Genomic DNA, 22,501 nt, shown 5'->3' on the forward strand with positions numbered 1-22,501 from the left:
TCTCTTTGGGGGTCTTGTTATTGCATTAAATTCCACCATGGTGACTACTTCTCTTTAAGTTTTTAACACTAGTTACAATTCACATAGCTGACAGAGCTGAAAATCATTCATTCTTTCTTTTAATCAGAATTCTCTAGGTCTTTCCCACCCAGATTTTCCTGGATGTCTGCCCAAGACTCACAGTATTATGCATATTATCTCTATGAGGAGAAAAAATAAAAAATAAAATAAAAACACTATACATTGCATTGGATGCATGTTAACTCCTTTATCATTCAAGCTGGGAAACAACCCCTTGAGGTGGGACCAGCATTGACTCCACTTTGTTGATAAGAAACCTGATGTCAAGTTACTCCCTTAAGGGCAATAGCTGGTGAATAGCAGTGTTGTCAGACTCAAACTTAATCAGGCTCAGACCACCACACCAGCACATTGAGGGTTGTAATTTTCTGCAACTGTTGAGCTAAATTGTTCCTCAGGTTGGGTCAAGACAATGGAAAGCAACAGCAACCTGATAGCTCTCTGAAAACTTGGGACCCAGGCCCAGCAAACTGATAGCTCTCTGAAAGCTCATGTATACCCAGGAAGTGGTATACATGAGAGGCATTTAGAAGCTCCACCTGTATACTTAGAGAAACATAAACCCAATAATAGTAATCTAGTGCCTTAGAGCTTAGATTGTGAGAGGTTGAGAAGCATCCCAGGCACCAAGGTTGAAAGAATCCCTTTCTGCTTTGTTTTCTTTTGTGTTACCCATTTTCCCCAAATGGATCGGAGTCCTGGGGAAAAAAAATGCCCTCAATATGTAGGTTATCAGGAAGGGGATTGTCAATCTCATCAACATTCGCCAAATTGAGAAGTAGGCATTGTTTTTTCTTTTTTCCTCACCACTAGACAAATGAGGATAGGCATATCTTGAATGTCTTATGTTTTACTGATATTCAGTATCTTTTCCTCTTCTGAAACCCCACAGTGCTATACTCTCTTCTCTTAACAGGTGTCATCTTTGCATTATGATATACCTGACCTGCATCCCATCTGCTCAAGCTAGGTAGCTTATTTGAGCTAATATGAGGGTGTTAAGAATTTATAACATCTCTTTGTACTCATTACCCTCCCAGGGAAGGGTACACTGGAAGCAGTGCAATTACCATTTAAAAGGAGATTTCAATTATACCTCAATAAAGCTGTTTTCAAAATACATAAAGGGAGATTCCAGTGTTGGAATGTCTCCCCCTAAGCTACCATCACCTCCTTCATGGGAAATGACAATGGCACCCCTCTCTTTGGGGCCTTCTCCAATCCATCCTTCACCCTGTAGTGAGAATGATTTTCTTAAAGAGCTAGTTGACTATTTAGTCACATAAATAGTCATGGATGCTTCAAGACAGTGTCAAGCTTCTTGCCCAAAGCTTCTAATGCCTTGCCAAGCTCCCAGCCTCACCTTTTAACACTTCCTATTTTGATCCCTACTCTTAAGGAAACTTCTCAGTCCTTGAAAGAGGTATTTTGTCTCTTGTCTCTGGGCTTTTGTTCATATCCCTTCTTCCTGGAGCAAATTCCATCTTTTTTTTTTTTTTTTTTTTTTTTTAAGTTGTCACCTAGGCTGGAGTCCAGTGGCTCCAGGTCGGTCCACTGCAACCTCTGCCTACCAGGTTCAAGTAATTCTCGTGCCTCGGCCTCCCAAGTAGCTGGGATTGATTACAGGCATGTGCCACCATGCCCTGCTATTTTTTTTTTTTTTTTTTTTATTGTTAATAGAGATGGGGTTTCACCATATTGGCCAGGCTGGTCTCAAACTTCTGGCCTCAAGTGATCCACCTGCCCTGGGCTCCCAAAGTGCTGGGATTACAGGCATGAGCCACCGTGCCTGGCAAGCAAATCCCATCTTTTTCACCTCTCTGTCTGGCTTATTTCTCCTCATCCTTTGGGTTTAGGTATCAGTTTTTCAAGGAAGCATTTCAGGACCCCTCTAGTATGTCTCATGCTCTAAGAGTGAGTGCAGAGAACCTCCATTCTTCCTCTAGCACAACTTGAAATGACCAGACTCCTTCTCTATAATTTCCACTGGGCCATAAGTTCCCTGAGGGAAGGAAGCTTCTCTATCTTTAGTTGCATATGCTCTGTGACTGGCACAGGGTAGATACTCAATAAGTGAATAAACAGAGGTCTCTCAAGCACATTCCTTTGGTAAGAAATACCACCCAAGCAGAAAGAGAGACAATAGGAATTTTTAATGCATGGACAGGCCTGCAAGGACTCTGGGCAGATCCACAGGTAGCAGGAAGAGGCAGGGTCCCACAACCTCAATAACGTCCAGCAAAAAAGAGAGAGAAGTCCTTAAAGACCCATGCTTCCTCACTGCAACCATCCCCAGAGCTTCCTTCCTGGTGCTGAAGAGGTCAAAACTGTCTCCTCTAGGGGTCAGGTCAAAACTGTCCCTCCATAGGTCTCCTCCAGGGGTCCATGGCAGGAAGAAAGCAGAGTGTGGCAGGAAGGAGGAAGAAGAGCAAAGGCCGCTTGGTCTCCACCTGAAAACTTCTGCCTCGGGATTGACAGCCATCCATAAGAAAAGGTTTAAAAAGGAGAGACTTTTGATAGAGTCAAATAATATCTTTGAAAAAATAAAAGATAGAGAAAAATGAATAATTCCATTGGTTACAAAGGTCTCTGTCCACTATCCACAGGAGAAACCATTTGCTTTGGCCTTGCTGGCAAGCTTCATCTGCTAGGCCCATCCTCAGCTGTCCCCCAGCCCACCCAGGCCCCAGGATCCAGGAGAATACTGCTCCCCCTCCCATGGAGAGTCTCTGTGCTCACGGAGGGCGATACCCTCCCTCACCGGCCCTTGGACTCCCCGTACGTGTTCCGGGCCATTGACACCATCTTCTCCTCGCACGTGATTTTGGTGTCCTTGAGGATGCTGTACCACACCATGCCTGCAGGCCGGACCTCCTCGCTGCGGCAGAAAAGATAGGGCACTGTTTCCACACGGCTCTGGATGTAGGCACTCCGCAGGAGGCTGGAGCAGTGGCTACTCACCCTCTCCAGTCGCCGTAGAATCAGGTGGGCCTTCCTGAAAGGTAGGATGAGACAGCCATGATTAAAGAAGCCCAGATCAAGAGTTAGGCCTTTGAGGTAGTAAATGTCAACAAACAAATGGTAACTTCTTCTCCCAACCATTTCCTATCTATTCCAGATCGGAGTGTGGTACTTCAAACACTTATTCAAAAACTACCCTAGAACCTATCTTCTTCAATTGTGCAATGTGTTAAAAAATGAACAAGAGGCATAGCCTTTAACCTAGTATTTTCACTTCTAGGATATGGGAGCCCTAGGAGTTCAAAGGTGACCAGCCTTGGACTCTAATCAAATAGATATTATTATAATGATTAAAAAGCAACAAGAACAACCAAAAGTTATTGACACCATATGCTAGACACTGGGTATATACTTTACATATATTTTAAATTTTTTATTTAGCCTTTATAACTATCCTGAATGTATTGTCTACCCCCTTTTAATGGGTGAGAAGCTCAAGCAAGGCTCAGAATAGTGACACTACTTGACTAAGGCAAACATCAAGTTGGCCATTGGAGTTGGGAAGAATCTAAATCTAGGCCTGACCACCCACAGTCCCTTTCTGTCTGTGTTCTCACTTCATGAACTCTTTCACACTCTTTTCTCCCAGTCTGGAAACTTTGAAATCTTGCCCTTTGTGATTCCCTTTCATCAAATATATATTTATGTCCCCACATCAGAACTTTTCTGTGTCTCATTTTTTCCCACCTTTAAAAAAGTGATGATGGTCTTATTCTCAAGTTAAGTAAGAGAAACGCCTAATGCCTGGTATAGAGCTCAGAGTAAGCTTCCAATAAATGATAGCTACTCTTATAAAGGATTGCTGGAATGTGCCCTCAGGATCAAGGTTATGCTGAAGACTAGCGTTACCAAAAATCATTCTGTACTATGGAGGATGTCATTAAGAACTTATCTAGAGCCCTATATCCATCACCAGAGAGGGGAGCTGGGAGAGATCTGATGGCTGCATAGACAAATAAAGCCAGGAAGGATTGTTGCAATCCCCTAGTCCAGGGTTTTTCAAAGGTGGCACTATCAACATTCTGGGCTGTATATTTTTTTGTTGTGGGAACAATCCTATAGGACTTTTAGCAGCATCCCAGGGCCCCACCTACTGCCAGTAGCACCCTTTCCCCAGTTGTGAATTGTGAAAATTCTTTAGACATTGAAGAATTTTCAATAGCACCCTTGCCCCAGTGAAACTGTCTTTAGACATTGCCAAATATCTTCTGGGGACAAAATCACCCAAGTTGAGAACCACTGACCTAGTCTGACCCACTTTCATTAAAAATTTGGAAACTGAGGCTTAGAGAAGGAACAGAATGTCTTTATCCCAGGTCACATTACAAGTCAGCTTCAGTGTCAAGGTGCCTGTCTCCATGTGGAAACCACTTTTCTCTACATTCCAGCATCTTCAAGATGCCCAGGCACCCTAGGAGGCTACATGAGAGGTTCTCTCTCCTGCTGTCCTCTCCGCGCCCCTCTGATACCACAGGAGGGAAGGAGTTTTACAACAACAGACCCCACAAATGGGAGACTGTGTTAGGCACCTGCATAGCAGCTGAAAAAGGACCGAGCTTATGCGTATACATTTTGTGGGCACAATTTATGAGGTGCCTTTCAAAAAGTCCTCTTTGTATAGTTCACCACTTGGGTGGAATATTTCCTGAGGTGCCAAGAATTCATCACTTCATAACCACACTCTATCCACAGTCCTCTTTCCCCTTGGGCAAGTGCCCCCCCAAGAGGAGCCTGAGGAGTTTCTTTTCCATTCCTTCTCATTTGAGTTCTGGCTTCATTCTTTAATAATTCTGTGTCCTGGGGACATTTACTTAACATCTCTAAATCTGTTTCTTCATTTGAAAAATGAGGCTGTTGTGAAGTTGAAGGAGATAAGGTCATTTCTTGCTGATTTATTGAGCATTTATTATGTGGAAGAACTTCTGGTAGAAAAGACAGACAAATGGAGATGACAATACGAGTGACAAAAGCAATTATAAAAGAAGTCACGAGAGCTGTGTGAAGACAGAGGAAGGTACTTAAGTAGGATCAAGGATGTCCAAGAAGGCTTCCTATTATAGTAGAAGGGAAACATGTGTTGAGTCTCCTAAATGAATAGGAGTTAGATGAAGAGGAAAAGGTGGTCGGGCACAGCGGCTCAGGCCTGTAATCCCAGCACTTTAGGAGGCCAAGGCGGGTGGATCACAAGGTCAGAAGTTCGACAGCAGCCTGGCCAACATGGTGAAACCCTGTCTCTATTAAAAATACAAAAATTAGCTGGGCGTGGTAGTGGGCACCTGTAATCCCAGCTACTCAGGAGGTTGAGGCAGGAGAATCATTTGAAACTGTAAGGCAGAGGTTACAGTGAACGAAGGTTGTGCCACTGCACTCCAGCCTGGGCAACAAGAGCAAAACTCCACCTCAAAAAAAAAAATAAAATAAAATAAAAAAGTAAAGGTAAAAGCATAGAGATAAGAGATGCGTAGATGTTCTGAGAATTTATAGCTGCAATACAGTGTACAAGTGGGAACACAGTGAAAACTGGAAGGAGCCAGAGCCAGCCTGTTGGAGCCTAGGAGCTAGGGCAGTGGTTGTATGGAATAATGATACATTCACAGGCTCCAGAACACCGACTGCTCAGGTTCAAATCCCAGCTCAGCCACTCACTTTGTGCGATACTGAGTGAAGTGCTTTACCACTTGTCCCTCAGTTTTCCTACTTTACCCACAAAATGAAAATAATAACTGTATCTACCACAAAGTGTTATTTTTAAAATAAAAAAATTAACAAACACATAATAAACTGTCAATAAATGTTATCTATGATTATTGTCTTGAGAGTAAGTGGGAGAATTATTGAAAGATTTCAAGAAGCAAAGTAAAAGGTTTGGAGCTAAACTGTTTAAAAATATTTCTGTTTGTTTGAGGAGAACTGAGTGGAAGGAGGCAAAACACAGAATTAAACCAAGTGAAGGCCAGGAGCGGTGGCTCACACCCGTAATGTCAGAACTTTGGGAGGCTGAGGTGGGCAGATCACCTGAGGTCAGGAATTTGAGACCAGCCTGGCCAACATGGTGAAATCCTGTGTCTACTAAAAACACAAAAATTAGCCAAGCCTTGTGGTATATGCCTGTAATCCCAGCTACTCGGGAGGCTGAAGCTGGAGAACTGCTTGAACCCAGGAGGTGGAGGTTGCAGTGAGCCAAGATCGTGCCATTGCACTCCAGCCTGGGCAACAATAGCGAAACTCTATCTGAAAAAAAAAAAAAAAAAAAAAAAAAGTAACCAAGTGGAGTGCACACTCAGGTGTTAACTGTTTCCCACTGTTATACTTACAGGTGTTGGTCTGATTTTTCTCTACACTGGTAAAAAGCTTCTTATTCTTGGTTTGCTTATCTATGCAAAGGGAAGAGCAGATGGCTCACCTCATAAAGTTATAGTGAGGGTTAAGTCAGTACATGTCAAACTCTTAGAAAATTACTTGGCACAAAGTAAGCACCTGATGCATGCTAGAAAGTATTATCACCATTATCATTACTACCACCACCATCACTCTCATTGTCATCATCATTATTATATCATTAGGTGTATTTTGTGTACCAGGCACTAGGACAGATATGAACTAGTTTAAGCCTTGGGTATCTTTATAAGTCAGTGACAAGAGACAGGCAGACAGAAATATTAACAGCCTCTAATTCGGGGGCAGAGCACTGGGTTGAGGAACACTACCCATGCTGTTCTGGGAATATAAAAGATGGACACCAGTCATCAGTTTGGAGACTCAGAGTAGTCTCTCAAGAGGACACCACACCTGAGCTAGTTCTTCAACAATGAAACAGCATTTTCAGGTAGATGAGAAGGCAGAGGAAATAGCCCATCCCAAGTTAGACTGGAGAGAACATAAACTACTAGTTGTTTGAAATAACCAGTGCAAAGAATAGGTGGGAGACCAGTGAGCTTGGCAGAGATCAGACCAGGCAGACTCTTCCAAGCCATGATGTAGTATTTGGATTTTATTCTGGGCAATGGAGAGACATTTTCTGATTAGATAGTCACAGAAGTAAGCAATAAATATAAATACAAAAGGAAGTTGGAAAAGACAATTCTTCCAATATGCCCAAATGCCCTTCTTCCAAAGGAACAGACAAAGCCTCCTTTTGCATGGATTAGGAAAACATATTTGGAGTGAGAAAATGATTTTGCCTTTAAGGAACACCTTGAGTTAGTAACAAAGGCAAAGCTAGAACCAGGGTTCCTGATTCCAGAGTCAAGATGAAGTGTCAGCTCTAGAATCTCAGATTTAAATCCCAGCTCTATAACTTACAGCTATGTGGTTCATGAGCAAATTCTTCAATGCCACTGACTCTTAGTTGTAGCATCCATAAAATGAGAATAACAGTTTTGTTGGGAGGATGAGATAATATGGACAATTTGCTTAGCTCTAAGTAAATGTCAGCAATGATTCAAAGCAGAGTATTATCGTGAAAAGGACATAGGATTTAGAGCCCATAAGGGCAAGTCACTTCACCTCCCTAAGCCTCAGTTTTCTCCTGTGTAAATGAAAATAGAAAGATTTATTTTGTAGGGCTGTTGTTAGGTTGAAACGAAATGATGGCTACAAGCAACCGACACAAGACTTTGTACATAACAAGCACTGAACCAGTGTTTGCATTTAGAAAACAAAGAAGAATTCAGAAAGTGAAGCCATGGAGAGAAGGGTTGGCGGTGCTCAAAGGCTGGGGAGGAGATGGAAGAGTCGGAGTAAGAGAGACCAAAGGCAAAAATGCTGGCTAATAAATTGTAGGCAATGGAGATCCATAAATCAAAAGGCCAGGCATGCTTCAAGCTTTCCCTGGAGGGGAAATCATAGGTCAGAGTGACCACTTTTCTCAAATACCGGAAATGAAATCTTCCTCATGGAGATAGAACTCAGACCCACTGGGATAGGAAGCAAGAGGTGAGGGAGGGCCACCACATACTAATTTATTGTTTTATCAGCAGGCGAGACTGAGACAGGAATCACTTGTGAAAGAGTCAGGGGCTGGGCCCAGATGCCACTTTTCCGGGACTGTAGAACCATTCTATTCCCAGCACCATTTCCCAATCAACTGTTGACTCACTTATCAGACAGGACAGAGACCCAATTTCTAAGGGGACCCTGAAATGGAGAAAAATAAGACAGGCAGGAAGAAAACATTCCCATTTGCCTCCCTCCCTCCTCCCTGCTTTACAGAGTTGAGCTTAAGTGCCTCTGTGTTAGCTGATCCGAAGCTTAATGAGAATTGAGGACATGATGTGGTTGCAAAAAAATGGGAACATAAGCGTCAGAAATGGAGAGGGCAGAGGTTAAGGGAAGTAATGGCTTCATTCATGGTGTCCTCGTCAGGCTCCATCTGGAGAACCCCCGACACTTCTGGTAAGAGGGACATATGTAAACTGCAGCCAGATCATGATGCTGAGGGGTGTCTCAAAAGCAAGCCTGCTGAGCTGAAAGCAGGAATGGAGAGTGCCCATGGAAGAGAAGATTTAGGCCAGTAGTTACATTGTTGTAGCAACAAAAGACAAGTGGGCAACAATCTGAGGGTCAGAGATGATTATAATTTATTGAGCACCCACTATGTGCCAGAAACTGTACCTATGCAACATTATTTTACTTCTAATCCTCAACCCAATTTTACAGTCTACAGGTGATAAAAATGAGCTTCCAGCCAGTCATTGATTTGACCAGGGTGACAGGAGAATACGGTGGGGTTTCAATCCTCTGCTGTAAGGCACCAAAGCATTATGACACAGCCACCCTAAAATTATCAGAAGACACATTTGGCTCAAAATAATAAAAAATGTAAAGCTAAAGTCCTCTAAATTTAGAATGGGTTATTCTATGTGGCAGCGGGTTCCTCATCACTGCAGGTGATTAAATCAAGTATGTTTTAGAAAGGGGTGCACTACAGTGGGAGTTGTAGCAGGTGTTTGTCATTGTTGTTTGTTTTTAATCTAAAAGCCATGAGAGCCTTGATCCACAGAGAAATATCATCTGATGACCACTCACTTCACAACAAAATTTGCTGTGACGCAATTGTCAAGCACTGAATTCCTGAGCTGAGAGGACCACTTTTGCTGAGGTTCTATTCATGACTCAAAGTCACACTGAAATTTCATCTTCAGGAAGTCTTCCAGATCTTCCCAGCTATCATAAGTCATGTTTTCCCATTTGCTGCTGAAGCATTTATTTATCTGTGGAGATCCATATCACATTTTTTCTTAGTTGTGCACATATCTTGGGATGTAATGTGGTTTTACAGGACACCAGTTGAATATCAGAAGATAGTATTCTAAATTCGGACTCCAACACTTAGTGTTTAGACCTTGCAACTATGGACAGTTTATATAACTCCACATGATTCTCTGTTGCTTAATCTTCAAAATCTATTGTTCAGGATATTAAATGAAATATAAATAACTGGGCCAATAATAGGTGCTCAACTAATATTTCCCACCTGCTTCTTGGACAGTGTAGGTCTCCTCTGGTGTCCAGCTCTTTACTGTGCAAGAATAATGAATTAATAAATGCAAACTGTGGGGCGCGGTGTCTCATGCCTGTAATCATGCACTTTGGGAGGCTGAGGTGGGCGGATCACTCGTGGTCGGGAGTTCGACACCAGCCTGGCCAACACGGTGAAGCCCCATCTCTACTAAAAATACAAAAATTGGCCAGGTGTGGTGGTGGGCACCTGTAATCCCAGGTACTTGGGGGGCTGAGGCAGAAGAATTGCTTGAATCTGGGAGGCAGAGGTTGCAGTGAGCTGAGATTGCACCACTGCACTCCAGCCTGGGTGGCAGAGCAAGACTCCATCTTGGGGAAGGAAGGAAGGAAGGAAGGGAGGGAGAGAGGGAAGAGAGGGAGGGAGGGAGGAAGGAAGGAAGGAAATGGGGTCAATAAAGGGAATGAAATGGCATAAAAGCATCATGTGGACCTAAAGAAAATCAGGCAAGTGGGCAAAAGGTTTATGTGGATTTGTTTATAATAAACAAAGAAACTGTAAGAAATCTAGTTGGTTTTTAACACACAACCAGATTAATGTGTGATACATTCACATATTTGCATGACTAAAGGGCCCTTCAAAAAGATAAAACATTTACATATGTATCTGTGGGTAAAAACTTGTACAGCATATTGTTAAACAGAAACAGGCAGATAACAGAACATAATTTATGTATTTGTTAAACATAGTAGAGATGATAGAGCTGTGGTTGTAGACGTGAACGTATTCTTAAGCCTGTATCTGTTTCCCCATCTCCATGCATATCCATATCTGTATACGGAAATACATGTGTACACTGTTAACAATGTAATGTCTGGGGTAGGGTTGGGATTATGTGGCCCAGAGGTGCACAATTTTCATTATTTTATATATTTCTGTATCATTTGGATTTTATATAATGAACAATAATTATTTCAAAACAAAATAAAGATATTTTCATTTTAAACTATGGATATATACACATATATTTTTAAGCTGGTGTGATGAACTTGTGCAATGAAGCCATGGTTTTATGACTTTCCAGTAGTTCATCAGTGTTACTTTCAAAACAAACCTACATCAAATTTAGCCTCAGCTTGCTCCTATCCAACAGAAAGTCAGAAGCTCAGATACTGCCCCTGGTTATATACCTTTAATGCCAGGTTTGAAATGTGATTTGTAAGGTGACCACTGAAAATGTTTGCATTTGCTTTTTCTTTTCATCCACTCAGAAGAAATCATAAGACTTTTTCAAAAATGTGTATTTTGATGGCAGAAATGACTGAGTCTCAACTAATCCAAAGCTATTTCAGTTGGAACTGATAGGAACTTCAAGACAATAACTAACCTTGCTATATACTGTCAGTGGGGAAAACAGATCCATGGGACACTTATTCAAAGTCCAAAGTCAGTGTGTTTTGTTAGTATTAGTTAGTTGGTATTAGTATGAGTATTTATTTGTTAATTGAAGGTATAATTGAAGATACCTTCATTTATAAGATATGCCAATGCTTTAATAACAGCCATTCAAGAAAAGAGGAATACAATGCTTAATGTACACATTCACTGTGCACAATCCGTCCTGATTTTAGAAATGCCAAAATATACAGAAAAAGGTTAAAAGTACCTCTGAGATTATAGGAATATGACCCTAGAGGCCTAAAGTACCTCTGAGATTATAGGAATATGACCCTAGAAGCCTAAGTCTGCTCTTGTTCCCAATATCTTAAAAATTCTGAGAGTTAATTCAATATATCCAAAGCAGCAGCTAACACGATCTTGGAGGAATGTACAGTGACATCCCAGGTTTGTTTGTTTTCACTAAGAACACAGCGGTGGATATGTAACTCTTTTCAAATCCCATGGCACGTTGAGAAAGGTCCTGTGATGATTTCTGCGATCTATTCATAATGTCTGCCATGGAGGCAAGAGGAGCCGACATCATAAATACACCATTCCTGGTCCAGATAGATCAATTTCACTGAAGCAAAATGTCCTCAAGAGCTTGCTGTGTCCTCTCTATCAATATGCTCAAACATAACTGAAAGTGTAGAGAAGCCCAAGAGTGGTCAAAGATGTTCTGACCCGAGAAAATTCTGGTCCCTGGCCACCTATGAGCTCAGTTTTTCAAGTCTCCTAATAGGAACCTTATGGCTGGGGACAGCTGGGTGTCAGTGCGTCTTCTTCAAGCAGCTGTTTGCGGTAACCTATGGTCATAAGAACCAGGTTCTGGGGGATACTGGTCTGATAGATTTATTAGGCAGAGGTAAGAGATGTCCTTTTGTCACTAAATCTTATGGGGATATATGACCACAGATTTAGGAAAGATTTGAAAACATTTTGGGGTTTAGTGATTACACAGTCCAAGAGAATCCTAATAGAACTCATCTTATGAGATCAGTCCTCAAAGTACTTGTGGAAAAAACTCTTATCCCTCTAGTCAACCTGGGTCCCTGAGAAATAAGACGTGCAGGGCTGGAGGTGAAATGATACTAACAATGTGTCTGTTCTCTGGTCTCTATGACCTTCAGGGTTTTCTGGTTCCTTGGCTTCCCAGCTGGAAGAGACTTTGGAGTTCAGCCCTTTCATGTTACAAACAAGGTCCAGAAGGGGGATGGCTTGTGTCCAAGGTCACATAACAAGTAGGTGACAAGGCTAGGACAGAACCCCTGGGCTCCTAGCTTTGGAGAAGCATCTTACCCTCTTTTATTTACACTGTGATGTTCTGCACACTTGCTAATCCTTGAAAGGCAGAGCAAATGTATCGAAATTGCTCCTCTGTTTAAAACATTTATATGGCTTCTGGGAGAAAGAACAAACTTGTGAACAGAACTCACAAGAGCCATCATGATCTGTCCTTTGCTAAACAATCCAGCTTTGTTGTTTTTGTTTGTTTGCTTTTCCTTTTCACTTTTAACTCTCCTCTTTCACTTCGAACTCTCTTCTCCAGTAAGATTTATATTTTTAACTGAAGTATATTCTCTTACCCAACTTTCTCTCATCTTTGCATTGGTAATTCCTTCTGAAGAGAAGACTCTCTGCCTTCCACCTGGAGGACCCTTCATTCTGTTTCTAAACTTAGAAACATTCTTTCTTCCACAAGGATTCTTCCTTCAGCTCCAGATCTGGATTAGCTGCTCCAGCTTTCTGCATGTGGAACCTTGTCACTCCAAGTGTGCTTTTGGGGCCAACAACATTAACATCACTATGAGAGCTTGTTACATTGGATTTTTTGGAATGTTAGAAGACCTCAGAGTTCATGGAATTTAGTAAATGTAGAATCTCAGACCCAACCCAGACTACTGAGTCAATTTGGAATGTAACAAGTCCTCAGGTGATTCTCAGGCACGTTAAAGTTTGAGAAACACTGCTCTAAAACGCTTGTCCATTCACATGCCAAATGCCACTGCAATTGCTGGCTGACCACTCTTTTCCTCACTAGATGCTGAACCTTGTAAAGGCAGGATCTCTGTCATCTTCACTCTGTATTTTTAGCCCCCAGCACATGGCCTGACACATAGTCAGCACATTAATGAATCAGTGAATCAATCAATCAATGAAGTGAGATCTCTTCAAGTCTTTTAATATTTGCAAGGACATTGCATTTTTTGGAATGTTAGAAGACCTCAGAGTTCATGGAATTCAATTGTTTCCAACTGTGAGCTAAAGATTCTTGAGGGCTCAGAGAGACATAAGGGATGCTTGGGATTGGGTGGGGTGGAGGGTCATAGAAGAGGAGACCCAGCAGGTGGGACTCCAGGCCACCCACTCCAGTTTCTACCAGAACAAATCTTTAGTCATCTGGTCCACACATTTAATCATCTCATTACTCAATTACTCAATAATTAATTATTTAGCACCTACTTACAAATGTGAATACGACATAAGGGATCACTAACTATACATAGTTTACATTGTAGTAGGGAAGACAGATAATATGTAAGTAAACATGAAAGCAATATAAGATTCTAAATCTAGTAAGTGCAGGAAAGATAGTTAAACCATGAGGGTGCGACAGAGCAAATGGGTGGAAGTTTTAGAGAATTCTCTGTGGAGGTGGGCTGTGATTCCATGTAAGATTTATTTAGAAAAAAAAAAAGCCACTGGTTAAAAAAAAAATACCACTGTTCTAGTTCATCCTTATCATGATATAGGTGAGGAGACTGAAGGCCAGAAAGCGGCAGAGCCCAGGGTTGCACAGTGAGCTTATTAGCAGCACCAGGATAGATTAGGAGGCAGTTTCCTTGATTCCAGCTGACATATCAGTGTGGGATGTTGGAGCAATCTCAGATATCCTCCAGGAGACTAGAAAGACTAGAGGAGGAGGAAGCTGGGTGACAGGGTGGGGAGGTTCGCAGACAGTGGCTGGTGACTGCCTGACTAGGGGTTAGTGGGTTATCACAAACCATTACTGAGTGGATTGCCTGGCCTCTGTGGGAGGCCCGGCAGCCTTTCCAGAAGATTTATGTCCTGGAGGCTTATAAAGGATTCCAGGAGGCTGTAAAGACAAAGCCAGAAGTGGAGCTCTGGTTTAGCTTCCACACAAACTCCCTGAGCCCTGTGGGAAAGTCCAAAAAACTGGAATGCCTTCCTCTGTCCACAGGCAAGATGGCAGCCAAGATGACTCACACAGCAGCTTTCATCTGGGGCTCTTCACTTCTGCCTGCCAGTCTGGCCCTCTTTTAGGTTTTATCTAAAGAACCTTCCTTTCATGTGCAAGGGAGACAGTTAAAGTCCAGGACCCAACATAACTGATAAGGCCTGGCTTGCACTGGGGAGAGATCCCTTTTATCCCTGGACCAAGCTCTCATCTCTGTCCCCGAGAGCCTCAAATTCTTGGAGGGCCATTGCAAATGTTCTAAGGGCTCAAGGTAAGAGCTTAAGGCAGAACTGGCCTCCATGTCAAACTCTGCACAACTCTGGGCAGCTCGTTTTGCCCCATGCGACCTCAATTTCCTTATCATCCAAAAAAATGGCATGAATACCCTACATGGTCATTTCGAAGTTTTTAAAGCATGAAGTGCTGCCCACTAAGTATTTCAAGAAGTCATGTGATTCTCTCCAATGCACCAATGCCACCCTGGCCTAGAATGCTATGCTGTCTTTCTGGGACTATTATCACAACAGCCTCTAGAGCCTCACTGCCGCTTTCTTACCTTGACCCCTATACTCAAGCCAGAGGGATCTTTCTCCTTTGATGGTCTGGTAATATTACTCCTTTTTGTGAAACACACTTCAAAAGCTTACCATTACCCTAAGGAGATAATCCCAACTTCTTAACCTAATTTAAAGGGCATTCAGGATCTGCCTCCCACTGACCTCTCCCTTCTTATCTGTTACCACTCCTGCTGTCACACACTTTGCTGCAACTACACAGAAATTCTTCAGTTGCTCTAAACACAGTGTTTACCAAAGTGTAGGCCAAGTTCCTCTAGGGTAGAGAAAGGATTTTAGGTGGTACTCAAGACGATCACAGACCCAATATTAAACAAAAATGAATTACGTTTGCAAAAGTGGTTAGATTAGCTCTTTCATTCTCTTCCCCTCTTTCAGGTTACTTCAAAAAGAAAATCTTGGGCCGGGCGGTGGCTCACACCTGTAATCCTAGCACTTTGGGAGGCTGAGATGGGCAGATCACTTGAGGTCAGGAGTTTGAAACCAGACTGGCCAACTTGGTGAAACGCTCTCTCTACTAAAAATATTTTTTAAAAATTAGCTGGGCATGGTGGTGGGTGTCTATAATCCCAGCCACTTGGGAGGCTGAGGCAGGAGAATCACTTGAAGTCGGGAGGCAGAGGTTGCAGTGAGCCGAGATAGCACCATTGCTCTCCAGCCTGGACAATAAGAGCGAAACTCCATGTCAAAAAAAGAAAAGAAAATCTTGGTTTGGGGCTGTGTCTGTAACAGTTCTCTAACTAATTTCCCTTTTGAAGGGACAGCTTCAGGCTCTGCTAGAATTGAACAACATTGTTTTCTGGTTTTTGTCTCGTTCCACTTTTGTTGCTTTTGTTCATTGTATTGAAGGGTTAGGTTTAATTTTCTATTAAGGGTAGATGATGTTTGTTTTCCCTTTACAAGATGATGTTGTGTTTTCTATTCAAATACATTTTTAATAAGAAGTGAATCTAAGAAAGAAATACCAAATAAAGTATATATGGTGGTGAGATGGCATGTCATAAAAGTGGTAGGCAAATGAAAGTTGAGATGAAAACTTCCACTGTCATGTAACATTTTGTCTTCTGAGCATTCCGTCGGGTAGTCTCTCTGCTCCAAATAGCTATCCTTTCTCCCCACAACCCTCACTTACCTTACCCCAACTCAAACCTTAGGCCTCAGGCTCTCAGCCCCAGTGCAGCTTCATTGGGTGACCTAGACCAGATGCCTATGTCTCATGTATGTTCCCAAAGAGTTCTGTTCTTCTGCTATCATGACACTTATTATTCCTGCTCTACATAACTGCCTGTTTATGCAACAGGAAGCTATGTATAGGTAGCAACCATTTCCACCTTTTTATCATTGCATTGTCAGCAGCCACCACATAAGAAGTGCTGTTAAGTATATGCTGAATGGATGAATGTTGCTAGATGCAAGACATAAAATGCAGCCACCATTGCATACACTGCTTTATGAAGCTTTAGAAAATAGTGACTGTGCCTTAGTTCTGTTTGAATCATTCCTGGTTCCTAGCATAGTGACTGGCATGCAGGACAAAAATAAAGCCTTCATACATGTTGAATTCATCAATTTATATAGTCACGTTCACTAATGGACTTTAGTCAAAATCATAGCTATTTACTGTAGAAAAACTCAGACTTCTTATGGAAGACTGAGAAAGGCCCTGGATTATGGGTCATGGCCCCGCTGCTGTTCCCCTCTGTGATCTTGGTTAGGACACAGGCCTTCAAAGAGCCTAAGTTTCCTATCTGTAAAACGAGGTGGGAGATGAGCAAGGAGAATGATTAATGCAAAGAGCATCAATGCCCTTTCCCCATTCAACATTCCAGGAGTGCAGGAATCTAAAGTTCCAAGATTCTTTCATTATCTCTGCCCATTTTCCATCTTTAGCCTTGACAGGACTAAGGTGATAATCACCCTTATTTACTTGATAAAGCCTAGTCTCAGCCTATGGGGAAAGGGTCCAGAAAAGTCAACTGGAGGCAAAAAGAATATGCCCCTCCGATCACACAAATATGCCCATACCTGGGCCCCAGCTCATCCTCACTTCTCCAGACGAAGTCGCCAAATTTTTCATAGTGAGAGTTGTAGTGGTGCTGGACTCGGAACAGCATCGAGGCTGAGACCTCCATCAGTGTGTTGTAGGCCATCTGCTGCTCCTTTCCACTTGTGTACCCATTGTACAGATTGTAGATCTTGTCAGCTATTTCTGAGAGGGCAGAAGGGCAGAAACAGATCACTGGGTGGTGAAAAAAAGTAAGGATATAAGCATGGGCTTCAATAAGAAAGGCACAGTGGTGAGACAGTTTGCTTGCATAAGCTCTGGGAGCAGACAAACCTTAATTTCATCTTGAATATGTTATTGACGGGTTGTGTTTGATTTTCTATCATCTGGAGGTAATGATGTCTATTCTGGAGGTGCATTGGGAAAACTAAATTAAAGAGTGGATACAAAGCACTCAACACAGGGTCTGGCACAAAGTTAGTGCTCATAATTACAAGCTTAATTATCAATATAATTATTGTACCTGTGATTTTACATACAATTGGCTTAAATAAACTGTCTCGGATAATCTCAACACCCTCCTTCTATTTCGCCTTTGTTGTATTTCCAACACATTTCTGTGATCAGGTCCGATAGGTCCCCATTTGAAACACCTTTCAAAGATAATCCAAACTCTTCTGCTTGCTGCTCATGGCTATTCCTACTGCTTCAGTTAGTCCTACTAATCGAAGTAACTTCAATTCATCATGAGTAGAAGGCATATTCTTTCAGCTTCAAAAACCCTGTCAAAATCTGTATGTGGCCCTCAATCATTACCAACAACAGTCGACGCTAGGAGAATCTGGAAACTTAGAGTAAAAATGGGAGGAACACTATGCTCCTCCCATTGTGTTACACTATTTTCTACTATGATTTTTATTTGTATTTTTTTTTTTTTTACAGTCGACGTGTTATTTTAAAATAATAATTTAAAAAATTTATCAGGAAAATATTTCAAATCCCCTCCCCTTTGGTAGCACATAAAACATTTATAATTGAGTTTATTATTGAGCCATCTGCAGAAATGTCTGTCTCACCACCCATAATGTGAATTCCTAAAACGTAGAGACCATGTCTCTACTGCATTGCTTGGACTTTTGAGAAGTAATTGTTCAACTTTAAGTAGACCACCAGGACTTATGAGCCACTGTCACATTTTGCTAGACTTGATGTAGAAACTGCACCTACACAATGCTCAAGAACTAAGTATATGATGGATCTGATTGACTGATTATATTTTTTCAGGTTTTTTTTTTTTGCCTGCTGTTTATGTCATGAACCAGGAGCGGCAAAAACGTTTAATCTTGCATGCTAACTGACTGATAATCACTGATGGTAGCTCTATGCTAAGGATTCTGAGACCACCATGGGACTGGATGGAACAGCATGCTGTGATCTGCTAATGATGTCTGCTATGGACACCACAAGATGAAATAGTCTTCTAGGTGCCATCTCTTTGCTACTCTAGCAACGACAAGTGGGAGAAAATGATTGGTCCCTGAGAAATCTAGGCCAAGGGACAAGATACAGCCATGGGGCTCTGACCCCCTACCATTCCTGGCCTGTGAGTCAGAACACAGATCAACTCTCTAAAAGAGGGGGCAAGTCTTTCCATTGCCAAAGATATTGCTAGTCAATCTTAATTTTTCCCTTCATGACTTTGATTAATTTAGCTCCATGTTCCTCCTGTTCCCTTAGTGCCTTCAATTTCTTCTCCCTGTGCCAGGGTGTCGGGGTGTGCATGTGTGTGTTTAATGATTAGTGACTGTTGGGTGCAGAACTTAGGAGAAATATGGGAGTTACCTTGGAGTTGAAAAACTGGGTTACCTACCTTCTGCCTTGTTGTCATCCACCAGTGGACAGGCCGTCCTCAGGGTCACTGTGCTTAGCTCTGAGTGCCTCCCTCGTGTATCCACAGCATACAGAGTGAACCTGCAGCACAGCAAGAAAACAGAGCACCAGGCTGTGACTTCACAGAAGGCCCTGGGAGTTGCAGGGAAGAACACAGAGTCATGGCACATTAGGCTACAGGAAAAATGATTTTTAAAAAAGAATGATAATTATAAAGCATTTATTGAGCACTAACTGCCTACTCAGCACGTTGCACTTCATCTCAGCCTAAAAGGGAGGGATTTATTGTCACCCACATCTTGTCAATGAGGACACTGAGACTTAGATTGTGTATCTTTCCACTGTCTCAGTTACTGAGGGACAGAACGGGGGTATTGAACTCAAGCAGTCTGAGCCCCAATGCTACCCTTTATGGCTGGATATATCCATTTATATATTCATTAATTTACCATTTAAGAAATATTTATTGAGCATTTACTCTACACCAGGAAGTACTTTAAGTGCTAAGGTTATAAAGATGAACAAGAGAGTCAAGGTCACAGATCAAAAAAATAAGTAAAAATCAAAAACTAAAAAAAAATCAGATAATGGTTAGGTGTGAAAGAAAATATACCAGAATAATGCGAAAAAGACTAATGCAGGAGCATGGGGAGTATAGGCTTTGGAATGTAGCCCATGAAAGCCTTCCTGAAGAAGAAACTTCAGGACCTAAGACCTGAATAGTGAGGAAGAACCAGTTTATGGAAGGAAGACCTGGGGAAAGAGCATTCTAGGTAGAATGCTCAGTAAGTACAAAGGTCCTGAGGAGAGAAGGAGCCCAGACAGTTGAAGAAATGGGCAGCCAGTGTGGCTGGAACAAAGGGAGATGAGGTAGAAGGTCAGTGGGAACCTTGTAGGCCATGTCAGGGAGACTAGGGTTTAATCTGGCTATAAGGCATTAAGGCATACCCCCACCTTTCTGTGATGTCATCTGAAGCTCCATGCTATATTGGTGGGAGCAGACACAGCCTGTGTGGCCTTAGAAGGGAAGAACTGGTAAAACACAGACCTGGTAGATTCAAGTCTAATCCAGAGCACGTAATTCTTTCTAGAGCAGCCTCTGTCCTCTGTCCTATCTTGGGGAAGCTCTGTGACCCTTGTATTCCCAGATCTCCAAGTTCTGCAGTTAAGCAAAGTCTAAGAAGGGAGCAGAAACAACTTTCTAGATGATGTGAGCCTTAGAGGCCAAGAACAGTCTGATAGAAGGGTTAAGCATCTGAGTGTTCTGTCTGCATCATGTCATCCTTTTTCACCAGCTTTTAAGGGTAGAGGCAGTAGTGTGAAGTGGGTAGAGGGTTCCCTGTGTTAAGGAGAAGAGACTGGGGTCATAATGGCCCTATTTTGTTCCCTCCTGCCCTGCATCTCAAATTATCCCATGTTATAAAATAGGAAAAACACTATGATTACCAAGTTTCAGAATGGTGAGCCCTGATTGGCCATACATAGTTGCACTTAATAAATATAAGTTGGTTATACAAAGTAATTATTATGTGCTAAGACCCTAATATGTGTTAAGCACTGAACTAAGAATTACCTACATTAATACAATTAATTCCCCCCCACAATCCTAAAAGACAGGTACTATTACTCTCTTTATTTGTGAGGCTCAGAGAGGGGAAGCAGCTTGCCCAGAACCACATGGTAATTACTAGGACTGGCAATTTAAACCTTGGTTTCTCTGATTCTAAAGTTCATACATGCAACCACTGTAAGCTGTTGTCTTCTGATCACAGTTCTGTAGAAATCAACTCTGTAAAAATGTGATTCCATTAGGCACACTTGCTGAACCCTAACTATGTTGAAGCAGTGCCATCTCATAAGTTTCTCTGATCTTATGAAAACGTGCTAAAATAATCACCCTCATTATCTATACCTTTCAGAAGATAAAACTGAAGATTTAAAAAATTAAGCAATGTGTCCAAAGTCACAGGTTCAGAAAATTAAGGAGCCAAGACTATCATCTGTCTTACTCTGAAACCCACGCTCTTTGCTCTCAGCTGCCATTTTATTGCTCCCACTTGCAGGCTCAGAGGATCAGATCTGGGTTACCTACATGGGCCCTTCCAGCTTTGACTTCCCATGACCTGAGGCCTCAAAGGTTGTTTTAATAAAGGGTACCATGAGTCAAAACTTCTTGGTACAAAGGAAGCAGGGGGTGACAGAGGAAGGGGCCCGGTCTTGGAGATGGCCAGATGTGGGTTCATATTCCAGTTTTACTGTCTAGCATTGTGAACTTGGGCAAGTCGCTTCACCTCTCTGAGCTCACTGCACCTCTCTGCACCCAACATCTGTGATAGAGAGACTGCCACCCACCTCACAAGTGCAGTATGGATAGATGTGAAATGTAAGTGCACTGTGAGGTAAGTTATCATTGGAAAGCCATGCAGAAGGGTTGAGAACAAGATCATAAATAAATTCGAGGAGGTGAGAGTAAGCAAGTGTCAAGGTGGGAAGTGAGAACAGCATTAGGTAACATTATGTAAGCACTTATCGTCCACATATGGACCCATCTAGAAAGTGGCAGAGGCAAGATGCAAATGCTAGCATGCATGATTCACAGTGCATACACTTCAGTTTGGGTACAGCTATATGTTAAATGACAACATGTCATTTAACACAGTACTAGGCACATAGTAGGCACTTGATAAATACTGATATAAATGAATGAATCAAAGCATACCACCTCTCATTTCTTAATTTTAGTTTCTCCATCAATAAAATGAGGTTAGTTTCAGACAGTGCATGGCTGTCTCAAGGATTACATGGAGTGATGCATGAGAAAGTGGCTTGTAAGAGGAGGATTTTTATAAAGACCATACATACAGCACTTATTTGTGCAAGACAACACATTTTAAAAAACGCTTTCTTGGAGTTAGAAGATGTATTTCAACCAAGGGAAACATGGAAGGCTTGTAGTGAATAGAATATATGAATGAAAGTTCAAAATACGAAAAGTAGGAATATGTTTTAATACAGCTTTTTCATAGGCCACTTATGCTCCTGTGGTGCTTCTGCAATCCATTTCCTCCACCCAAGAGGGCCCAGGGTCATCTCGCTGCTTAGCCAAGCAGCATGAATAAGAGAGCCCCCAGCATGCTGGGGAAGAAGTGGTCTAAGGTATTCATGTCATAAAAACTGGGTAGAATCCTTGCTTTCTCCAACTGCTGGCTGAACATTCTTTGGGAAGTCACTTCACCTTCTTTGAGCCTCAGTCTCCTCACCTGTAAAATAGGGTGAAATTATCCATATCCCAAAAGTTGGGGGTCAAGACTCAGTAATCCAATGATAATAATAGGCCCAGTTCAATCTTTGCTCCCTAAAAGGTAGCTTCTATTTTTGTTATTATAGTAACCAAACATGCCAGTGGGGGCCTCGGGATGGAGGAGGCCTCAGGCAACCCTGCTGGGGGGTGGAGAAGGAGGAAGATGTCAACCTCACAGTGCTAGGTCAAAAGTCACAAGGCCATGCGCTTTCTGCCTGTCTCAGTGTAATTGTAGAACTGTTCCAGAGGCACATCTGAAAGCTGTTAGGGGACCAGGCAGGGCCTGGAGGGGTTACTTGTGAAGGGGAGAAAGTGGCAGTCCCTGATATGAAGGAGAGAGGGAGAAAGAGACAGAGAGAGTGAGGAGTAGGGGGGACAGATACCAAGAAACAGATACAAATATATACCGCAAGCAAATCCATACAACAGAAGGGTGAAAGAGGGAGAGCCAGGGACAGAGAGAGACAGAGACAGAGGGGAGAGGGAGAGAGAGGGAGGGAGGGAGAGGGAGGGAGGGAGAGGGAGGGAG

At 42.3% G+C, this 22,501-nt stretch overlaps 1 protein-coding gene across 6 annotated transcripts in view; it reads right to left on the reverse strand.

Moving 5' to 3' along the window:
* Window positions 1-2,212: 2,212 nt before the first annotated feature.
* Window positions 2,213-22,501, reverse strand: part of ASTN2 (astrotactin 2) — a 1,008,266-nt gene continuing 987,977 nt past the window's right edge. For all 6 annotated transcript variants that reach the window (XM_032164975.2, XM_032164974.2, XM_032164972.2 and 3 more), the window contains 3 exons: window positions 18,652-18,752; window positions 16,802-16,985; window positions 2,213-3,076 (listed from right to left, as the gene is read on the reverse strand). In XM_032164975.2, coding sequence (XP_032020866.1) covers window positions 2,839-3,076; window positions 16,802-16,985; window positions 18,652-18,752 — 523 coding nt within the window. In that variant the 3' untranslated portion in view covers window positions 2,213-2,838. The remainder of the gene's footprint in view (window positions 3,077-16,801; window positions 16,986-18,651; window positions 18,753-22,501) is intronic.

The sequence above is a fragment of the Hylobates moloch genome, unplaced genomic scaffold (genome assembly GCF_009828535.3).
Source record: "Hylobates moloch isolate HMO894 unplaced genomic scaffold, HMol_V3 SCAFFOLD_10, whole genome shotgun sequence".
NCBI lineage: Eukaryota > Metazoa > Chordata > Mammalia > Primates > Hylobatidae > Hylobates > Hylobates moloch.